Source organism: Lissotriton vulgaris, chromosome 8, assembly GCF_964263255.1.
Source record: "Lissotriton vulgaris chromosome 8, aLisVul1.2, whole genome shotgun sequence".
NCBI lineage: Eukaryota > Metazoa > Chordata > Amphibia > Caudata > Salamandridae > Lissotriton > Lissotriton vulgaris.
Genome location: NC_141696.1, coordinates 39,477,889 through 39,499,223, shown reverse-complemented (window position 1 = coordinate 39,499,223; position 21,335 = coordinate 39,477,889). Strand labels below are relative to the sequence as shown.

Genomic DNA, 21,335 nt, shown 5'->3' with positions numbered 1-21,335 from the left:
CACAGATACTCCAGCCAAGGAGCGTCCCGGCGCAGAGACAAGGTAGACCATAACACAACAGGAGAGTAAAAAACATAAAAACAGCTAAAACAGAAATGTTTTTATAGCCCTCCGGAAAGTCAAGAGATCCTCCATCAGACGGATTTCAACAGGAAGGGAGTTCCATGCTGCCGCGGCCTTTACACTGAACGAGCGGCCTCCCATGCGACTGAGCCTGAATTTGGGGACCACAGCAAGGGCCAAGCCCTGGGAACGGAGGGTACGGGTGGGAACATAGAAGGAGAGACAGCTAGATAAGATTTCCGGGCCTATACCTCTCAGAATCTTAAAGGCAAGGCACAGAACCTTAAAAAGGATGCGCTTCCTTACAGGGAGCCAATGTAGGGAACGAAGGACACCTGCCACCGAGCTGAATCTGGGCAGTCCGACAATCGCCCTCGCCGCAGCATTCTGAACCCGCTGCAGACGGGTTAACTCGGCCTGGTTGGCCCCGGCCAGAAGAGAGCTGGCATAATCCAGGCGGGAGATGATAGTTGCCTGGATCACCAGCTGCCTGGTCGGGGCATCAAAGAACTTGAGAACAGGTCTCAAGCCCCTAAGCAGTCCGAAACAACAGGCCGCAGTTTTTTTGGTGTGCCCTACAAAGGAGAGGCCCACATCCAGCCAAACCCCCAGGTTTTTTACCTCCGATACCGGGGTCGGAGTGGGTCCCAGCTCTGGGGGCCACCATTGGTCACCCCACAACTCCACTCCCTTACCGACAACCATCACCTCCGTTTTTGTGGCATTTAGCTGGAGACAGTTGCCTGTCAACCAGCTAGCCACCGCCTTCAGTCCAGACTGAAACCTGGGGGCCTCAATCTCCGCATCCCCGCTGAGAGTAACCGCCAGCTGTGTGTCGTCGGCATATGAGACCAAAGTTAGGCCCCACTGCCTAGCGACATCAGCCAGCGGTCTCACGTAAAGGTTGAACAACGTGGGACTCAGCGAGGACCCTTGCGGAACCCCCATGGCCAGCGGTTGGAAATTGGACTTGAAGGGAGGGATGGCAACACAGAAGGATCGGTCGTCTAGAAAGGAGCGGAACCATTGCAGTACCTGGCCGCCAATGCCAGTCTCCTCGAGCCGATGCAGGAGGATGCTGTGGTCTACCGTGTCAAAGGCGGCGCTAAGGTCTAATAATATAAGCGCTGCCGTTTGACCAGCATCCAACCTTGCACGGAGATGTTCCACCATCACAAGTAACGCGGTCTCTGTGCTGTGACCGGCACGAAATCCGTTTTGTGTGGGATCGAGGGCATTGGTCTGTACAAGATGTTCAGACAGGGCCAGATTGACATGGGCCTCTGTAATCTTGGCTGGCCAGGGTAGCAACGAGATGGGGCGATAACTTTCGGGCTTGGACGGGTCCAGAGAGGGCTTTTTGATGATAGGGGACACCACAGCTTGCTTCCACTTAGCTGGAACCACTCCCATTTCCAAGGAAAGGTTGACAAGGGAACATACAGCTGCACGTCCCATAAAAGCCTGATCTCGAAAGAGAGCAGGCCTTACTGGATCGGATGGAGATCCAGATTTGACTTGCAACGCAAGTTTGTCAAACCCGTCCAAGGTGAGGGGGGGGAAGACAAGCAGAGTAGTCCCACTGGTTCTTTCCCAACCGGACCCCATGCTAGGGAATGTCCGATAGATGGCTTGGACTTTCCCCAGGAAATACGAGGCAAGGGATTCACAGTGGGAAAGAGAGCTTACGGTCGTAGAGGTAGGCCGCTTTGCCATGAGATCTTTTACGGCCTTGAAAATGGCTTTCGACGGATTAGTACTGTTCCGGAATTCTGCGGCATAGAAAGCCGCTCGAGCTTGACAAATAGCCCGATGGTAGAGCTTGACGGACCTGGCATATGCAGCTTTTAAATCAGCCCCATAGGTCTTCCTCCAGGCCCTCTCAGCCCGTCTACAGGCACCCTTCAGAGCCCGAAGGGCGCCATCGTACCAGGGACTCGACTCTCTAGGGTTGATTTTAGTCGATACAATGGGTATCAGAGAGTCCAAGGCCCTAGTAATCCAGGAACAGAAGAGGTCATACCCCTTTTCTACATCCGTCAAAGGACCCAGCCACTCCTCTAGTAGAAGACGATGGAAGTCTTCTAACCTAAGTTTCTTCCAGGCCCTCTTCTGAACCCGTCTAGCCGAGGAGATGGAAGGGGTGGCTGAGACAGGGCAAAGGATGGACACCAAGAAGTGGTCTGTCCATTCCACCGGCAAGATGGAGGTAATTTTAGTCCCCGGCAGATTGGTAAACAAGGGATCTAAAATATGCCCCCCCGAATGGGTGGGCTGGGAGACCAACTGGGGAAGTTGAAAGGCCTCTAGGTCAGAGGAGATGGAACGCACTGTCAGGCCTGAGAGGGTGTCGAAGTGCAGATTCAAGTCACCTATGATGGTAAAGTTGGCACAGTCTGCGACCAAAGGGCCAACAATGTCGGGGAAAGCATTTCTAAACACCACATCGCTGCCGGGCGGACGATAAACGACCATCCCGGAGAGCGTAAATTCAGGGCTGACAGAGACCTTGAACAAGGCACTTTCACATCCAGGAATATTGAGGGCAGTCCAGACACAGGAATAGTTGGACCTTACTACTAAAGCTATACCCCCACCTCTGGACACCCTATTCAAGGTGTACATAGAATAGCCGGGTGGACAGGCTAGATTTGAAATAGCGGTGTCCGCATCCTGTAACCAAGTTTCAGTCATGGCAAATATGTCCGGAGACTCCTCCTCGATAAGGTCAAAGATGTTCTGATAATGTTTCAGCGCAGACCTGACATTCAGGTTCAGGATCCGCAGGGAGGAAGGAAGATCAGTAGTACGGCGGGTCGCCGGGGCATTAGTACTAGGGAGAGGGCTCGGAGAGTCGAGAGCCCACCTCTTGCAAGGACAATGGTACGGGCCTTGCAATGGATGTACCGGTGGAAGGGTACAACTACGGCTTACCTGACCAATGGCAAATAGGCACTCCCGCGAATATGACAGCATGGCGGCAGCAAGAAGGAGTAATAGTCGTACACCAGAGTCCCACGACGTCCAGCGCGCCCTTAGCGCGGACGGGCGCAGACGGGCAGGACTCTGGCACGTCTCCGGCCACGCGAGGACACGCCCGCTGCGCGATCCCGCTGCGCTAGGGGAGGAGCTTTAAATAGGTGTTCCCAGGCGGCACAGGCGCACTCAAGCGCTCTCAGATGGAAACGCCTCACTCCACTCACCCCACTCCAAGATGTCAGCCAAAAACGAACCAGGCACCCACCCCAGGACCAGACCCGCCAAAACGGCGGTGAAGGGGCACAATTTATGGTGCAGGTAAGGGGCAATTTTAAAAAAGGTCAAAATGACCAAAACAAACAGAAATAATACAGAACGTTTTTAAAACAGCAGTTTTACTGCAAAAACGCGCAAGCGCTCTCGCAGCAGCAGCTACCTTGTCAGGGGCTGAAAGCAGGAGGGACTCGCCCTAAATAGGTGTTCCCAGGCGGCACAGGCGCACTCAAGCGCTCTCAGATGGAAACGCCTCACTCCACTCACCCCACTCCAAGATGTCCGCCAAAAACGAACCAGGCACCCACCCCAGGACCAGACCCGCCAAAACGGCGGTGAAGGGGCACAATTTATGGTGCAGGTAAGGGGCAATTTTAAAAAAGGTCAAAATGACCAAAACAAACAGAAATAATACAGAACGTTTTTAAAACAGCAGTTTTACTGCAAAAACGCGCAAGCGCTCTCGCAGCAGCAGCTACCTTGTCAGGGGCTGAAAGCAGGAGGGACTCGCCCTAAATAGGTGTTCCCAGGCGGCACAGGCGCACTCAAGCGCTCTCAGATGGAAACGCCTCACTCCACTCACCCCACTCCAAGATGTCCGCCAAAAACGAACCAGTCACCTACCCCAGGACCAGACCCGCCAAAACGGCGGTGAAGGGGCACAATTTATGGTGCAGGTAAGGGGCAATTTAAAAAAAGGTCAAAATGACCAAAACAAACAGAAATAATACAGAACGTTTTTAAAACAGCAGTTTTACTGCAAAAACGCGCAAGCGCTCTCGCAGCACCAGCTACCTTGTAATTAGAACTGAGTGATGAAGAAGATGATGAATTAATTGATGAACTAACAGATGAAGAAGTAAGACCAACTTGAAATTCAGTGAAAAAGTCTCAAAGAGGGGCTAAGTCTCCTTAATCGAAAAATGGCGGATCATACTGTTAATGGTAAACCGAAAAGAAATTGCTTAAAAACATGCAGTAAAATATGCATATGTAGTGTAGTAATAATACTCATAGTATGGTTAGGATTGACAGAAGCTATTACTTATATAATGAGTAGAAGTGGAAAGAATGACACTAACATTCATGAAAAGATAGATGAAAAGATAGATGTACCTGAGAAATTAGATATACATGGAAAATTGAATAAAGTTAGGCAGCAAAGAGTAGAAGTAGAAGCATCAGATGAGGAAGGATTGCATTATGATAAATTTAGAATTAGAACACATTTGAATGTATTCGCAAATCTGTTAGTACCCTATGTCGAGACAATGGAAATAAGTGATTGCTATGTGTGTATGAACCTACCATTGTCTGTAGCAGAAGGTGTTACTTATCATCATTTGCCCCTGACATATGGTATTTCATGTAGTATTTTAGCTAGTTTATTTGACAAGAAAGGACCCTTACATTATTATTATTCTAATTTAGATGTGATTTTCTCTCATCTTCCTATTCATAGTAACCTGAATCCTGTACATAGTAAAGGTAACATAGCTCGTTATGTGGGAAAATATTATTTAGGTTCAATAGATATAGCCGAAGCACACAAAAATAATTCAACATGCATGTTAATATGAAGAAGTGAAAATATTTTTGAATTTAGTTGAGAAAGGGAGAGAGGATTTCCAAAGAAAAGCTATAGAAAGGAAACCTATAGAAAAGCTATAAAAAAGAAACGGAAAACAGCTAAATGGGCAGAAAATTTAGAATACACCTTGAATAGCAAAACTCATGCTGCTATGTTGCTGGACTTTGAAAAGAAAGGGAAACTCTGTCTCCACAGGGAGAGAACGAGTTAATATAATAATATATTCATTGGTTCTAGTGAATGTGAACACAATTATAAAGTAATTGGGGGTTGGGGTTTCAAAGATGGAACTGAACTTGTGTTTCCTGGAATATATTATATTTGTGGGAACAAAGCATATTATAAAATGCCTGATCATTGGTATGGGCGTTGCTATTTTGGAATAATATTCCCGAAAGTATACCATATAAATAGAATCACTGGAAGCAATGAAGACACTAATGGACTAATACGTAGTAAAAGAGCTAGGATAGCAGAAATTGGAGGTCACATATTTAGTGCATTGATACCTTCAGTGGGAGTGGTTTTAAATACTCAACGGATTTGCAAATTATCGACAGTGGTGGATTGCTTATCGACTAACACTGCTGGAGGATTTTTAATGATCAATACTGAACTAGTTGCGGTAAGGTCAATGGTTTTACAAAATCAATTTGCTCTTGATACATTGTTGGCAAAAGAGGGCGGAGTCTGCAGAATGGTGAAAGCGCAACATTGTTTCACCTACATACCTGACAAAAGTGTAGAACTGAAAGGGTATGTACGGAATATTACATATTTAGAAGAGGAACTTGCACCACTGGAGGTTGAAAGTGCATGGAAGAGACTAAAAGATGTTCTCTTCTCTATAAGTAGTAGGTTTTCTAATGTAGGGAAAGGTTTTGTAGGTAAAATACTGATGCCAATGGTGGGAATAGCCCTAATGATTTTAGGGATAATAATTTGTTGCAAAAGTCTTAAGCATAAAAAGACATATGCAGTACATAAAAAAGGAAAGAAAAGAAATATCAACGAAATAGAATTAGAAGAATATAATAGACATTTTTACAAAACGGTGAAAGACCTCCATATGAAGAATGAAAAGAATGTTAACAGAAAGTTTGAAGAAATTGAGATGGGTGAAGTCTCAAAGTTGGCATCTGTCTCAATTAATTAGTGATGATATAAAATATTATCAAAGAGGGGATTGATGGAGCAAGGTTTCACATTTAAAGTGACTTGCTCGTACTCAATCTTCTCGAAAATATTATTAATGTACTAACTAACATCTTATGTCATATTATTATTGCATTACACAACATTTTAGGCATCTAGGGGAAGCTAGTTAATGTGCTTTTACTAACAATAATCCACTTGCACTAAAATGGCTGCTGCTACTCGGGATTTTCTACTGCACATGCATCTGTCATGCCCACATGATATGCTTGGAGGGAAAACTTCTGCCTCTGCGCAATAGAACAAAGATGGCCGTTATGTGTCCTAACGTGCAAGAAGCTGGCATCGCTGCTTTGCTAAGCCATTTGTTTTTGCTTAATATCTAAGGCAATAGTTTAAAATAAAATAATGGAATAGAGTAGAAAGAAGTGGTATACAGTGCATTCATTTATTTTGTGTCTCAAAAAATGTTTATTTTCTATTTTTACATGTTATGAATAAATGGTCCAAAATGCTTTGCTGAACTCCATCTTTGGAGAAACTGCGCCTGCGTGACAAATCTTGAAGCCACAGAAGCTGTAGCCTTGAATCATGGCCAAGACGGACATGGAAGGCAGAGAAGAGTGAACTCCTTGCCTTGCCAGAGGAAGCTGAATTGATTAAAATGTTTAAAATGATTATGAAATGAATACATGATTGACAAGTTGCTTCTTGGAAAATATGGTGTGATGGCTACTCCTCGTTCTTGTCCAATAAATATGTAGGATTCACACATTTGCAACATTTGGGGGTGGTACACTGACCTGAAAAATAGTATATCTAGGGTAGGCTTAGTTAGTTAGATTGTCCGACTTGTCCGAATAGCTGACCAGTCACTGACCCATGCAAAAACAATAGTTGATGGACAGAATGCAGAACAATGTCATACATTCACCCCAGTACAGAGATCTGGGCCTAAATCCATCGTTTTTTTGCTCACCACACCACCCCAGTTCAGACATGGCCATATGCAAATCAGCATTGACCCTGTGCCTCATGGGAACAGTCCAGCCCGAACTGCCAAGCTATGTCTTCACTGGACCGGAATCAAGCATCCTAGGACCGGTTTCTGGCTATCAGCCGTCTTCAGCCAGGATAGCTTGACTCCAGTGGGGTGGAGAGCAAGGGACTCACGTCTGAGCATACCCGTCCCACTCGGGGTGACAAATGCAAAAACAACAGTTGATGGACAGAATGCAGAACAATGTCATACATTCACCCCAGTACAGAGATCTGGGCCTAAATCCATCGGTTTTTTTGCTCACCACACCACCCCAGTTCAAACATGGCCTTATGCAAATCAGCCTGGACCCTGTGCCTCATGGGAACAGACCAGCCCGAACTGCCAAGCCATGCCTTCCCTGGCCCATAATCAAGCATCCTAGGACCAGTTTCTGGCTATCAGCCGTCTTCAGCCAGGAAAGCTTGACTCCAGTGGCGTGGAGAGCACGGGACTCACGTCTGAGCATACCCATCCCACTCGGGGTGACAAATGCAAAAATAACAGTTGATGGACAGAATGCAGAACAATGTCATACATTCACCCCAGTACAGAGATCGGGCTGGACTGGTCTCATGAGGCACAGGGTCAGACTGATTTGCATATGGCCATGTCCTAACTGGGGAGGCAGAGTGGGCTAAAGAACGGTGATGGAATAAAACCAGATCTGTTGACTGGGTGTGAGTGTTTGATTGGTTCAGATGCTCCGTCCATCACCACCCCCTTTTGTACCACTTTTTTTGCCATAAGTTGGCGGGGTATGCTCAGACGTGAGTCCCTTGCTCACTTTGCCACTGGTTCAAGCAAGCCGGGCTGAAGACGGTTGAAATGCCAGAAACCGGTCCTCTGTAGCTTGTTTCTGGGCCAGGGAAGGCATAGCTTGGCAGATCGGGCTGGACTGTTCCAATGAGGCACAGGGTCAGACTGATGTGCATATGGCCATGTCTGAACTGGGGTGGGAGAGTGCGCTAAAGAACGGTCATGGATTAAACCCAGATCTTTTGACTGGGTGTGAGTGTTTGATTGATTCAGATTCTCCATCCATCACCACCCCCTTTTGTACCACTTTTGGCCGCCATAAGTGTGGCAGGGTATGCTCAGACGTGAGTCCCTTGCTCACTTTGCCACTGGATTCAAGCAAGCCGGGCTGAAGACGGCTGGAATGCCAGAAACCGGTCCTCGGAAGCTTGTTTCCGGTCCAGGGAAGACATGGCTTGGCAGTTCGGGCTGGACTGTTCCCATGAGGCACAGGGTCAGACTGATTTGCATATAGCCATGTCTGAACTGGGGTGGCAGAGTGGGCTAAAGAACGGTGATGGATTAAAACCAGATCTTTTGACTCGGTGTGAGTGTTCGATTGATTCAGATGCTCCGTCCATCACCACCCCCTTTTGTACCGCTTTTTTTGCCATAAGTTGGCAGGGTATGCTCAGACGTGAGTCCCTTGCTCACTTTGCCACTGGTTCAAGCAAGCCGGACTGAAGACGGCTAAAATGCCAGAAACCGGTCCTCGGTAGCTTGTTTCTGGGCCAGGGAAGGCATGGCTTGGCAGATCGGGCTGGACTGTTCCACTGAGGCACAGGGTCAGACTGATTTGCATATGGCCATGTCTGAACTGGGGTGGCAGAGTGGGCAAAAGAACGGTGATGGATTAAACCCAGATCTGTTGACTGGATGTGAGTGTTTGATTGTTTCAGATGCTCCGTCCATCACCACCCCCTTTTGTACCGCTCTGTCACTGACCCAACACACTCAATAGGTGATCGAGAGCAGAGTTGCTGGTGGAGCACTCCGTCAGAAGATTCGATGACCGAATCGGGGTTCGCCTGTTAGCTGCAGAGAGGGTTTACAGCTCTGGTGTTTTGAACTTTAACTGTGGTGCGAGTCTTAGCCTGTGGGGTGTCCTGTCCTGATCCAATTAGGTCCGTATCTGTCCTGGTTCTGATTTCTGGCTTGAACCTGTTCTTACCTGCTGGCACCTGTACTTGGGATTCTTATTCTTTGACTCAGCCTGTGACCAAATGTAAATGTACATGTATTTATATAGCGCAAATCACCGACCCGGTATCTAAGCGCTTGCTTAGGGAACCCATCCTGGTATTCCCCTGTGAGATAACCCCGGCAGGGTATCCACAGGGTGAAAGCCAGGCATCCCACCGCGAGGGGCTGTTGTGGAGATTAAGCAAGCTATTGCCCAGAGTCGCATAGTGTGAACCCGTGAATCGAGTAGGCACCGGAGCGAGAATTGTCGAGTCCGTGGACATTTTAGGACTCAAGACCCCGCAGAGCCGGAATTGAACGCTGGTCCCGGGCTGACCTCTGCTTCCAGGGCTGCCTCCTCTAACCAGTGAGCCACACTTCTCCACCCGGTATAATGACTAGGATTGGTCATTATACCGAAATAGGTAACTATAAAGTGTGGGTTTGTCATTGTACTGTTTTCCCTTTCTCTTACCCAACCTCTGTTCAAATGCTTATTGACATTTTTTCTCCAAGTTTAATTGCAAAGCTTATGAATTTTAATCTGCAATAGTTCTAAATAGACTAAAGAAGCTAAATTGAGTTCATGTTTATAATTTCCAAAAATTACTTAGATAAAGATTTTAAACCTTTCCCGAGTTTGTGGTTATTCATGAACTGCTAAATGTTATTATTTGCTACCTATTTTCTCTTTAATTCCCTTGATCCTTTAGGACTATAGGTATCGGTGACATGGATTGGTAAGACAAATGGTATAAAAATCCAAATGGTAAAAACCCCAATTGATTGAGTGTAGCTTTACCTGTTCAGTTTATACATAGATATTAGGGCCCAGGTGAGTACGTTGAGCAGGTGAGCCTGCCCTCTATCACCATTATACGTAACAGGTGACAGGTCAGTTAATTGTTCGGGCTCCTGGAAACCTGGGGTACTGAGCTCTGCCTTTTATGGCCAAAAACCATTGGAAATCTTTCCAAAACTTTATAATTAAAGTTGCACTCAACATCTTTTGACATATAGGGCCCGATTCACAATGGTAACCTGAGACACAAGTCTACCTTTTCGACTTTCAATATTCACAAAGGGCATTTATGAGTAGTAAAGTTAAACTTTTGTCTCAGTTGAACCTAAATTTTGGTCTTAAGTTTAACTTTTTGGTCTCATTAAACTTAAGACCAAAACTTAAGTTTAACTGAGACAAAAGTCTAACTTTACTACTTGTAAATGCCCTTTGTGAATGCCAAAAGTCATAAAGTTAGACTTTCGTCTCAGTGTACCTTTTTGAATCGGTCCATAGAGTGTTTTGAGGCACAGTCAGATCCCCACAGAGTCTGTATACTGTGTCTTCATGAAAATCATTCTCTTGACTCCTGAACTCAATGCCAATCCTTCCCAAGAAGAACTTTAAAGGATAGACAGGAGAGTAGGCTGCATGGGTAGAAAATAACTTGACTATGATGCCATATCTCTCAGAAGCCATTGGAGAGAGTCGGCGTTCTACCAGAGTCTCTTCTTCCCACTAAGGATACTCTCCAATGACTCCTGTATTGGTAGATACAAGGAGAGGAATCATCAGAGGAAAAGACATCACTGCTCATTGACGTCGAGAGCATGATGCCAAAGACTGACAATATACCTACATGCTTGCTGTCCTTAGTTACGAAGTTGAGATACCACTCGCCAGCGAAAGTACCCTGACGGTCCACCTCTGACACTTAGGCATTATTCAAGACCTAAGACAAGACCTAGATCTTGAAGAAGGCCTATAGAAAGAAGCTCATATTTTCACCCTAAGATTGAGAGGATCTAGTATAAGACCTACAATGAGGTTGCAACCTCAGCACAGAACAAGTTCTTCATCATGGACAACTACCTCTAGATTTTCTATTAGAGATTACTCTTCAACTCTGTCAAACAAACCTCCAGCAATGGTTTCGCCGATTGATGAACTGACTACATGTAACAATGCATTGGTAAGAGGAGTGGCGAAATTCAACATTGCTAAGCCTTCTCCTACCATACCAACATCGATAATCATTGAAATGCTGCATCAGAGGACATCATCAAGACTCCCCTCCGTCTAGTTTCTTGCCTTATTAAACCTACAGTGAAACTATTTTTAACAAATGCAGCAGTAAAATCTGCTCCATCTAGGCTCCTAAATAAATGCAAGCCTCCTGGCCAGGTTTGTCTATTTCTTAGATCACACCATCCACTGCATTCTGTAATTATAGCTGCAGTAAGGACGTCATACACAGTCGCACCTTATTTATACTACTGGATAGAGAGCGTGAGAAAATAGACTCTCTAGGTAGAAAAAAGTGTGGAACATCAGCTTTTACTATGAAAGCAGCTAATGCTAAGGCTATGATCCGTCTGGGACTCTTGCTGTAGGACTACAGACAAAGTCCCTTAAGAGGACAAACAAGACTTTCTGGACGACGACGGTATGCAGGTCTCAAACAAAATAATTGGCTCAGCGAACAAAACCTTGGATCTTGCCATGGTATTCATGCTAGAAGAAACTTATGGCTCAGACTATCAGGTCGTAAACCTGAAGATGAACAAAGAATCCTCAAGTAGCTGTTCTCAGGGAACACACTCTTTGGATCACAAAATGTTGCATATGAAAAATCAATTAGACACCTTGACAGCTGTGGGTTTAAAGAAGAGGAAGGAATACAGAAGAAGATATAGGTCCTATGACAGATTATAATACCCCAGAGGATTCAAGCCTCTCATTGGTCTTATCATCAACAACAGCAAAGGCAGTATTAACACCAGCGCTAAACCTCGAGAAGGAGAGGAGGGCACCATCAGCACCCTGCCAACGTGTGAAAGACTCCCAGGAAATATTTAATTACTATATGCTGCAGGTTTGTTATTCACTCTGGTAATAAATGTAGTGTAACACTTTACAGTCTAGCTTCTAATGACTGTAGACAAATGAATCTTGAGTATTGTTCAAAATGGATATTCTCTTTTCTTCAGGACCCCCCCCCCCCCCCCCACACCCCCGTTTGTCTGTCTCATGTGATTTATAGATAAGATGTCTGCTGCAGGACTGACTTCATTCAAATGACAGCTTTGATAAGACCTTGGCAGTCTGGTCATTATTTACAACCTAGGATGCCAGTATGTACCTAAGAGGTGTTTAGGGCCTCATTTATGAGGGCCTTGCGCCAATGGTGCGTCATTTTTTCCCATTTTAAAAGTGACGCACCGGTGGAGCAAGACCTTCATAAATAAGGCCCTTGGTATTTAAAACTTTTGCATTCGTTGAATAGGAGGGCCACTTTAGTTGGGTCAAGTTATTCCTGTTTTTTTTGCTTTGTCTTATTACTATTCCGTCCCGCCTCCTTTTGTACACAGGGTTAACCACGAACGGCACATTGCTAATATTGCGAATGGAAAGCCCTCAGCGCAATGTCTACAAAGATCTGATGCCCACACTGAACTAATGGTGCGCTGCACCCATCAACTTTCCACACACTGCTCCATACCTGGCCCTCAGCACCAAACGAGTTCGATGTTAATTCGCTCTGCATTGCACCGGGGAGATTATGAGGATACATGAAATGTGGAAGCATGTTGCACAATTGGAAATATAAGTAACTTTATAATGTCGTTTCCACTTGGTACAGGTTGAATAGGTACTAAGAAAAGAGAATAAACAAAATCAAACAACAGAATTAAAAAAAAGAGGTGTTTAGTGTTTTGATCGAATAAGCCAGTTTATGGATACAGGGTACCTGTAGGGCCACATTACACTGGATTCATACTAAGGAACAGTTACTATGAGACGAAGCAGAGTGAGACCACTCAGAGGATGGAAACAGTTGGAGAAACACTGTTGCTGGTCCATGTACCGTTGATTGATACATTTACTACATGAGCAAAACGTTGGACTATAACTCTTCAGCATGAGACTCACATGAATAAGACCAGGTGAGACGACAACTCGGATCTGCCAAGTTACAGGTCGCATTAGGAAAGTAGGTAGCTATTTTTAGATTTGGAATGTTCTGTAATATTTAAATCTGTTCTGAGGAAGTGGTATTGAGTCTGGTTCTGATGCCAGTATTTTACGTTTCCAAAGTATTTGATGTGCAGTTTTTATCATGCACCCTTCCTGTCTGTGGGAAGAATGCATTATAATTGTCTTAATTTGAGTGTAAACCACTGTGCTTGGAACTTTCATTTACTGTATTATGTGTGTGTTGTGTGTATTTTGTGTGTGTGTGCTTTCTGTGCTTTTTATATTGGCCAATGCTGTGCCTCTCTATCCCTCTGCTAATGTTCTGAAGATATTTTATCTTTGTGTAGAACACTGAGCCAGGGTTACCCAGACCTGCCTCATGAGCGGCAGCACAAGTCTGCTGGCCACATAACAAACCTTGGGCATCACATCTCTTCCTTTATTGAGCCTAGATGAACCCATGGCTGATGAGATCTTAGATTTGTGGCTCATGTTGCAGTGGCAACTCTCACATCCTGCAATTGTGCGTATTTTGGTCCCTGCCTGCGTTGGGATACTTATAAAGTTTTACTGATAGTTTCTCTGACCTTTGCATGTTTTGGATCTGTCACCACAAACACCTCCTTTTGATTCAGATTTCCTAGATGTGTCTACATTTTTGGATAGGAGAACAGCCTTTAAGTAGTAGAGAGTGTATCATTCAGCTTAAACGTAGTGATTGCACAACTGTCCTGTGGCAATGACTTTCCTGCAATAATTGTCCAAAACATTCTCGCTCTAGTGATGTTCTTTTTGTCTTTTATAATCTCTATTTACCCCATGAATTGGCTTCCAGTTACCACCTAACCACTTTTTCCTCATGTTCCTGTTTACAGACAGTTCTATGTACCGCATGTTTTATATAGATCTCTAAATCAGTAAATACATAAATACAGAGATTAACGGATTGTCTCTTTCATCTTTACAGACTACAGACTTGTATCCAGCGCTTACAGTTGCTCTGATCGAAAATAAGCCACATTTTGTGCAGCTTTTCCTGGATAAAGGTGTCACCCTGCAGGATTATGTGACAGAGAAAACTCTGACCCAACTATACAATAGTATAGAGCCTAAAACCCCCTTCGGTTTGAAACTGGAAAAAATCAACAACAAGCCTTCCAAGGAAACCAAGCAAGGTGAAAATCACAGCATGAACCACATTGAAGTGGCTCTGAAAAGATTGCTAGGCAAGTTCCCAAGACTCCTTGACTCCACATCAGGACAAACTGTGCCTCAGACCGCCATCGAAATCCAACATCAGGTAGGTCACCAGTTCTGCTGATAATTTATTCATTCTGACATCACATGGTAACTCATAAATTCTTTTTGCAATTGATAAATGAGGATCCCATCTACTCAGTAATATGGATATTGTGCTTGCTGACATATATAAAAGGTCTTCACAATTTCTACTCCTCTGTTAACCAAATATTAAGTAAGGGTTCAAATTGCGTCATCAGAAAACCCTCTCAATTTCTTCCAGTGGTTGTTACTGACTTCTACATGAATCAAGCCATTATCCTTCGGTATTTTTTTCAGTAAATTGAATTGTGGTCGTTGGGTATAGGACTGTTAAACTGGTGGAAGATGGATAATTATCCTATTGTGAGCTATGCCTGAGCTTCCACCAAAAGAAAATGATGGCGCTTATTTAAAAGCCCCTTGCACCGCTGGTTAGTCACTTTATCCCATGTTAAAAGTGATGCACCGGCTGCGCAAGGGGCTTGTAAAGAAGCCCCAGTGTGACTTCTAAAAGTTAATCAGAATTCTGTGGCAAACACTTTGCTCCCCGTGCTAGCTCAAGCAGCAGGGGTTTCCTCAGAAAAATGTTTGTGGCATGTGTGCCGCAACCAACCAAAATAAGCCTTTTCAGGGACCCAGGCTTTCCTGGTGTTCTCTAAGTTTAGCATTAGGTAAGGGCTGAATTATAACAAATTGAGGGGCATAATATCATGCATGGAGTTAAAATTATCGCCACTTTAGAAAACTACCGCTATAACGGCAATAATGGGCTTGATAATACGCCATTGAGAATTCCAATAGAAGCCCATTTTTTGGTGTTAACCTGGGCTTCTATTGGAATTCTCAAGGGCGTATTATCAAGCCCATTATTGCCGCTTTAGCGGCAGTTTTCTGCTGCTAAAGCGGCAATAATTTTACCTCCGATAATATGCCCATCAATACACCCATCAAAATGGGTCGATCTGCATGACCAGTGGGGGGCAAGTGGATTCAGAAATTAATTCTACCATAAATAAATTAGCAAAGGCTCTCACTTCATCTTGTATATATTTATTCAGTTAACATAATTACCAGTACGTCAATGTTAAAAGAGTAGTGCTTAACAGAAAATAAATTGCATGCGTACTTCACATAAATTGTCTAAATGAACAATAAACAAGTCAGATTAGAAAGGCATATTCAAATAATCAAGTCACTTAGAATAAGTAACAGAGTGTCCGGTCTACAAAAGGATTTATAATTTCTTAAAGGACCGAATCGCTATTACGTTCTGTTAAGAAATACTATATTGCTGTTCCATATGTGAAAAGGCAGATAGGGAATCGTGAAATACGATTTCTATCCAGTAGAAATCGCATTTTGCGAATCTTTAAATAGGAAACCTAAACTATGAATTTCCTATTTGTGATTTCCTCAACACATATACAAAGCACTTCCTAAATGCAAAATGGGAATTCAGGAAATGCTTTTTGACTCCAAGTCAATGGTAACCATGTGCATTTTAAAAAAATACACCCAAAATGCATTTTTTAAAGTACATTCTAGCGTGCACATGCCACTAGGGCATTTGTGTGCTTTACATTTGCACTACTTTTGGCGGGGGGGTGCATCAAGTAGTGTCTTAGGCCCATATGCACCCTTTGTTTCACATTTTCTAATTTGCAACTCTCTATTAGGAATCGCAAATGTGGAAATGCTAATCGAATGGTTTAGCATTTCCTAAATAGCAACTTTCTAATAGTGATTCCTACTCTGCAGGAATCGCTATTAGGAAATCTCTATTTTTGTTCTTTACTGGGCACATGCATCAACATATTTAGGAAGTGCAAACGGTGCGAATCGGTAAATTCAGCCGTTTGCGCTTCCTAAATACGTTTTTGGGATGCATGAAACAATTTTTCAAAATTCGCTTTTTTTTGCATTTCCTAAAAATGCGAATGCATTTAAGGAATCGCATTTGTGAGATTCCTTAAATGCAATGCATCAATTTTGTTAAAAATGCGAATTTTGAAATAGGAAGTACAAATTAACACGAGGTTGACCCTCATGTTAATTTGCGAAATTCTTTAAAAAAGCACAAAAATGCATTTTGGAAAGTGTCATGTTACAGACACACATGTCCTTAGGACATGTGTGTGTGACACATGCACTTTAAAATACATTTCAGGGGTGCAGGGGGGGGTCCTTTGGACCCCCCTCTTCACCCTTGCAATGCATCAACAAATTGCGAATTTCAAAAAATAGAAATGCAAAACGGCATTGATTAGTATGGGCCTCTAGGCCCATAGGAATCAATGTAATGCCATTCCTTAATTGCGATTCGCAATTAAGGAATCACAAATTCTGAAAATTAAGAAATCCTAAAAAAAATTAGGATTTCTTGATGCATAGGATTTTGCTATTCCTAAATTGCGATTCCTTAATTTTCGCTATTTAGGAAATGCAAATTCCTACAATGACGCATGTGCCCTTACATTTCATATTTTCTAAATAGTGATTTCTTTGGATTCCCTATTTAAGAAATGCAAAATTAGCATTTAGTACATCTGGCCCAAAATGATATGCACGAGAAAACAATGTGTGCTCCGAGAGCCTTTAAAATAAGTGCATGTCGAGTATGTCTGATAAGCAAAAAATGCAAATGTGCCAAGTATGGCAGACACTGCCTGCTACAAATGAATATATTCTAATGTATTCAAAAGCTAAAAGCTATATAACCTGAAATAGCCTAAGAGAAAAATCTAAGTGAATGCACCAAAATGATGTATCTTAACAAAAAAAACTGAAGGAAAAGAAGGTTATTGAAAATAAACTTACAATTATATGGCTTTGGACATATTACACAGAATAAAATGTGACTATTCTTTTAAATCATAAAATTCTGTTATTGAGATACTGCACAAACATGAAAACATTTCTGCATCATCGGCTCTTCATCAATAGTCATACGCGCTTGAATAACCCTGCCGTTTTCGCAGACAGAAACTAATATAGCTGAATAGAATGCCGACTGCATGAAAATATTGTATTTGAATACAAAAACGTCAGAATGCATCTGCTGAATGGAAGTTCAAAAAATATGACATTTATTCTGTATTTTCTACAGTTATAAGCATGCCAAATGCATTCATAATACCATGTTGTAGCATCTTTTAATAGAAGATAAGTTGTTTATGCAGTGAACATGGATGCAAACATTGTAGCTTTGTTGGCATTCTTTTAAAAGTGAAAGAGAAGAAAAAAGGAGCCTATCCCTGTAAGAGTCTGAAAAGCAGCACTACCCAGAATGCCCTGTACTGATAGTTAGCAAGCGATTCCGCACTCTCCTTAGGACAAGAAGAGCGTCTCCCTCATGCACTCGGTAATATATTCAATTCATTAATCCATTGGTGAGGAATAAAGTTATTTCAAAAGTTTTTATGTGGATAATAATTTATTTTATCCTCAGGTCATCGAATTAATCATAAACTGTTCATCACTTCGATTATTGTTCCGTCATAATCGTAGTGAATGTAAACAAACCATTCATAGGCCCAATGCATTTCCGGCACAAATGCCCTTCTTCAGGGGAGGTACACTGTAAATTGAAGGAAACGAGGTGTCAGCACAAGACACTGAACTGGTAATACCAAGGTTAATGAGGGTGTTACTAGTGAGGTTGGAAATCTCAAGCTAGTGTCCCATTCTGTTACTTTGACTGTCTCAAGAGGTTCTCCAAGCTGGATGACAGTTGGTGCAACATTGAGGATGAAAGGTTGAAGAGAGTCCATGTTGATGTAATAAACACTTCAACTTGTGGTGGGCCACTCGAACTTGTGGTGGGCACCAAGAGTTGCTGTATAGGGGGCCCTGCTTGACCTTGCGCCCCCCTGGACATCTGACAGTCACTGCGTGTACTCCTCCTGCTCCTGCATGAACCTTTGGACGAACTTCACACTCTGGTGGAACTTCCCATCCCAGAGTGCAACACGCAGCTATTATCAATTTCAGCTGGGAGGGAGGCTTAACACTAGGCCTTTTAAGCACCAGCTGCATCCCGCGGCTCATAGCCCGGGCTCAGTGGGTAAGATTCCTGGGGGCATATTATCAAGGGGGTTTATCTCCGCTTTTTTGGCTTTAAAAGCCAAGAAAGCGGAGATAAAATTATCTCCCTATTACCTAGCTGTTGCTAACACCAGTTAGCGACAGCTAGTAGGAGATAGCGTCCATCTTGGGCCCCACTTTGCATGTCAGTGATATTTTTCACTAATGACATGCGAAGTGAGCGTGCCAAGATGTTAGCGACTGGAAACAGTCGCTAACATCGCTATCTCCTATTACCAACTTTTGGAGATATTCGCGCTAAGCACGAATATCTCCAAAAGCTAACACCTGCCCTGAGTAGTTCTTAGCCATGTTATCCAATGGGAGGTGGATAACATGGCTAAGAGCATTAGCTCGGTAATGCATGAATATCGCTGACTTTTCAGCGATATTCATGCAATGCGGCCGATTTCTATCGCATATGCGATAAACCTTGGTAATACCAAGGTTTATTTGCGATAAAAATCTCTGCAGCTCAGCGGTAAATTTTTGTCTCTAACCAAGCAATAGCAATAATTATCGCTATTGCTTGGTAATATGCCCCCCAATTTTTATTTATCCTCGATTGACTGTACGCCAAAGAAGCAATAATAACAGTTCTGGCCTCTCGCTGTGTGACTGTGACAGCAAATTTATAACATTGCTCTACTAACTGCACAGCCGGTAACTGGACAGGTGTACAAAGCTGTTACATCTTGAGAGTTGGTGAGGCTACAAATGAAAAAGGGGTCACTTCGATACTGACTTTTGCTTTAATTGTTGCGTTGGGTGTTTTTTTGCTCAATTACAAGTCAAACTGTGTGTGTACAAGTATATTAGGGACGCTGAGGGTCAGAGTGTACCCTGTAGGAGGGCTATATTGCAAGTAGGTGAACAAATTGGAAAAAGGGTAGGTATAGGTGGAAATAAAACCACAAGCGTTGCTTCACTCCTCCCAATATCAATAGACAAAATGCTTCAGAGGGCCATTGGGGTGGTAGCCACTGAAATTGAGCTCACGGAAAGGCGTTTTACACTTACCTGTGATATATTCAACCAAGTGTCAGACCCCACCATGCCGACAAACACGACCCACCCTTACCGAAGTGGAATACTACATTTAGTGGTTAACCTGTCTTTTTATAGCATTTGAAGACTAATTGATGCCAATTTTAGTATTCAGTAGTATTCTTTTTGAGAAGGCTAGTGCATGAAGACTACTGATATTTGAGTGGTACTTCTTGAATACTAACAGAATACTAAGCACATACTTATTTGTAATCGCATAGTCTTCATTTACAATGCAGAACATTTAGTGAATACAAACAATTTGAATACTACTGGACTTTACCCAGACTACTAATAGCATTCTATTGAAGCTGCATGCTGAATGGTAGATTAATGGTGCCTTATTTATTATACTATTTTTATGCCTTATTTATTATACTATTGTGTTGTTTGTGTAGTATAGGGCAGTGGTTTAGGGAAGTGCTGGGGGATTGTGCAGGGTAGTGTTTGAGTGTAGGGAACAGACTGGGGGTTGGGGGAGATCGTGCTGGGGGTAGTGTTTTAGGGTAGTGTTGTGGTGTTTGTGTAGTGTAGGGTAGCGTTTTAGGGTTTAGGGTAGTGCTGGGGGGTTGTGCAGGGTAGTGTTTGAGTGTGGGGACCGGACTCTGCTTTATTCCACTCCACTCAACACCACTATGCTTTACTCCACTCACTCTGCTCAATTACATTCTGTTTTACTCCACTCCACTCTACTCAATGCCACTCTTCTTTACTCCACTCAAGCCAATCTGCTTTACTCCACTCCACTCTGCTTTACTCCACTCAAGATCACTCTGCTTTACTCCACACAACTCCACTCCACTCTGCTTTACTCCACTCTGCTTTACTCCACTTCATACTGCTTTACTCCACACCACTCCATGCCACTCTGCTTTATTCCGCTTTGCTTTACTCCACTCAATGCCATTCTGCCTCACTCAACGCCGCTCTGCTTGACCACCCCACCCCACTCTGCTTTACTCCACTTCAATCAACCTCACTCTGCTTTACTCCGCTCTGCTGTGCTTTACTCGACACTGTTTTACTCCACTCCACGCCACTCTGGTTTACTCCACTCAGCTTCACTCCACTCCACTTTTCTCCACTCCACACCTCTCCACTCAACGCCACTCTGCTTTACTTCACTCCGCATTACTCCACTCACCACTCTGTTTTACTCCACACTACTCTGCTTGACGCCTCTCCATTCAACGACCCTCTGCTTTACCCCTCATTCCATAACACATAAGTAAAAGGTACACCAACAAATGCACAATCAATTGCATTTTCAGTGCTTGTTGAAAGGTGCATTACAGACGGTATCCAACTTCTTGCTTTGTGTTTTTTTTGTTCCTGATATGTAAGGCACTGAGGCTTTTTTTAACACTGTTTGCATTATTCTATATACTTGTTTCTTCATGATATAATACTTGATTAACATTTTAGGGAGAGATTTACCTATTTGCAGATAAATAAGCAATAGAAAATAATGGACTGATTTAATAATGTTGTTTTGACATTTTAACATAATTGCCCAGAGTCTTTGCACACTGGTTCTGATGTGGACGTAGGCTGTTCAATTTGGGAGGTCTGGCTGTATCAAGTGCCCAGCCCCTGCTTCGGAGTAGAACAATGGGCCATATCAAATTGTTGTCAGGGAAAATTCAAACATTGGCTGAGGCACTAAACTGTGACGCAGCAAATAACAGAGACGTACTCCAAATAGACTCTTTACAATCCTACATCAAATACCTGAAGCTAGCATTGGTATTCATAAATCCAGTGCGATGAGAGGAAGGGTCAAAGACCAACCTGATGCAAACCAGGAGCGTCAGTGCTATACCCCTGCTAGGGACAACAATGTACCTAAGCAACCCGAGACTACT

The 21,335-nt window shown here is 43.5% G+C and overlaps 1 protein-coding gene across 1 annotated transcript in view; it reads left to right on the top strand.

Moving 5' to 3' along the window:
- The window catches only part of LOC147693339 (transient receptor potential cation channel subfamily M member 2-like), a 1,947,553-nt gene that overhangs the window by 694,740 nt on the left and 1,231,478 nt on the right, over window positions 1–21,335 (top strand). Inside the window, exon 9 of the mRNA XM_086935940.1 lies at window positions 14,027–14,359. Coding sequence (XP_086792066.1) covers window positions 14,027–14,359 — 333 coding nt within the window. The remainder of the gene's footprint in view (window positions 1–14,026; window positions 14,360–21,335) is intronic.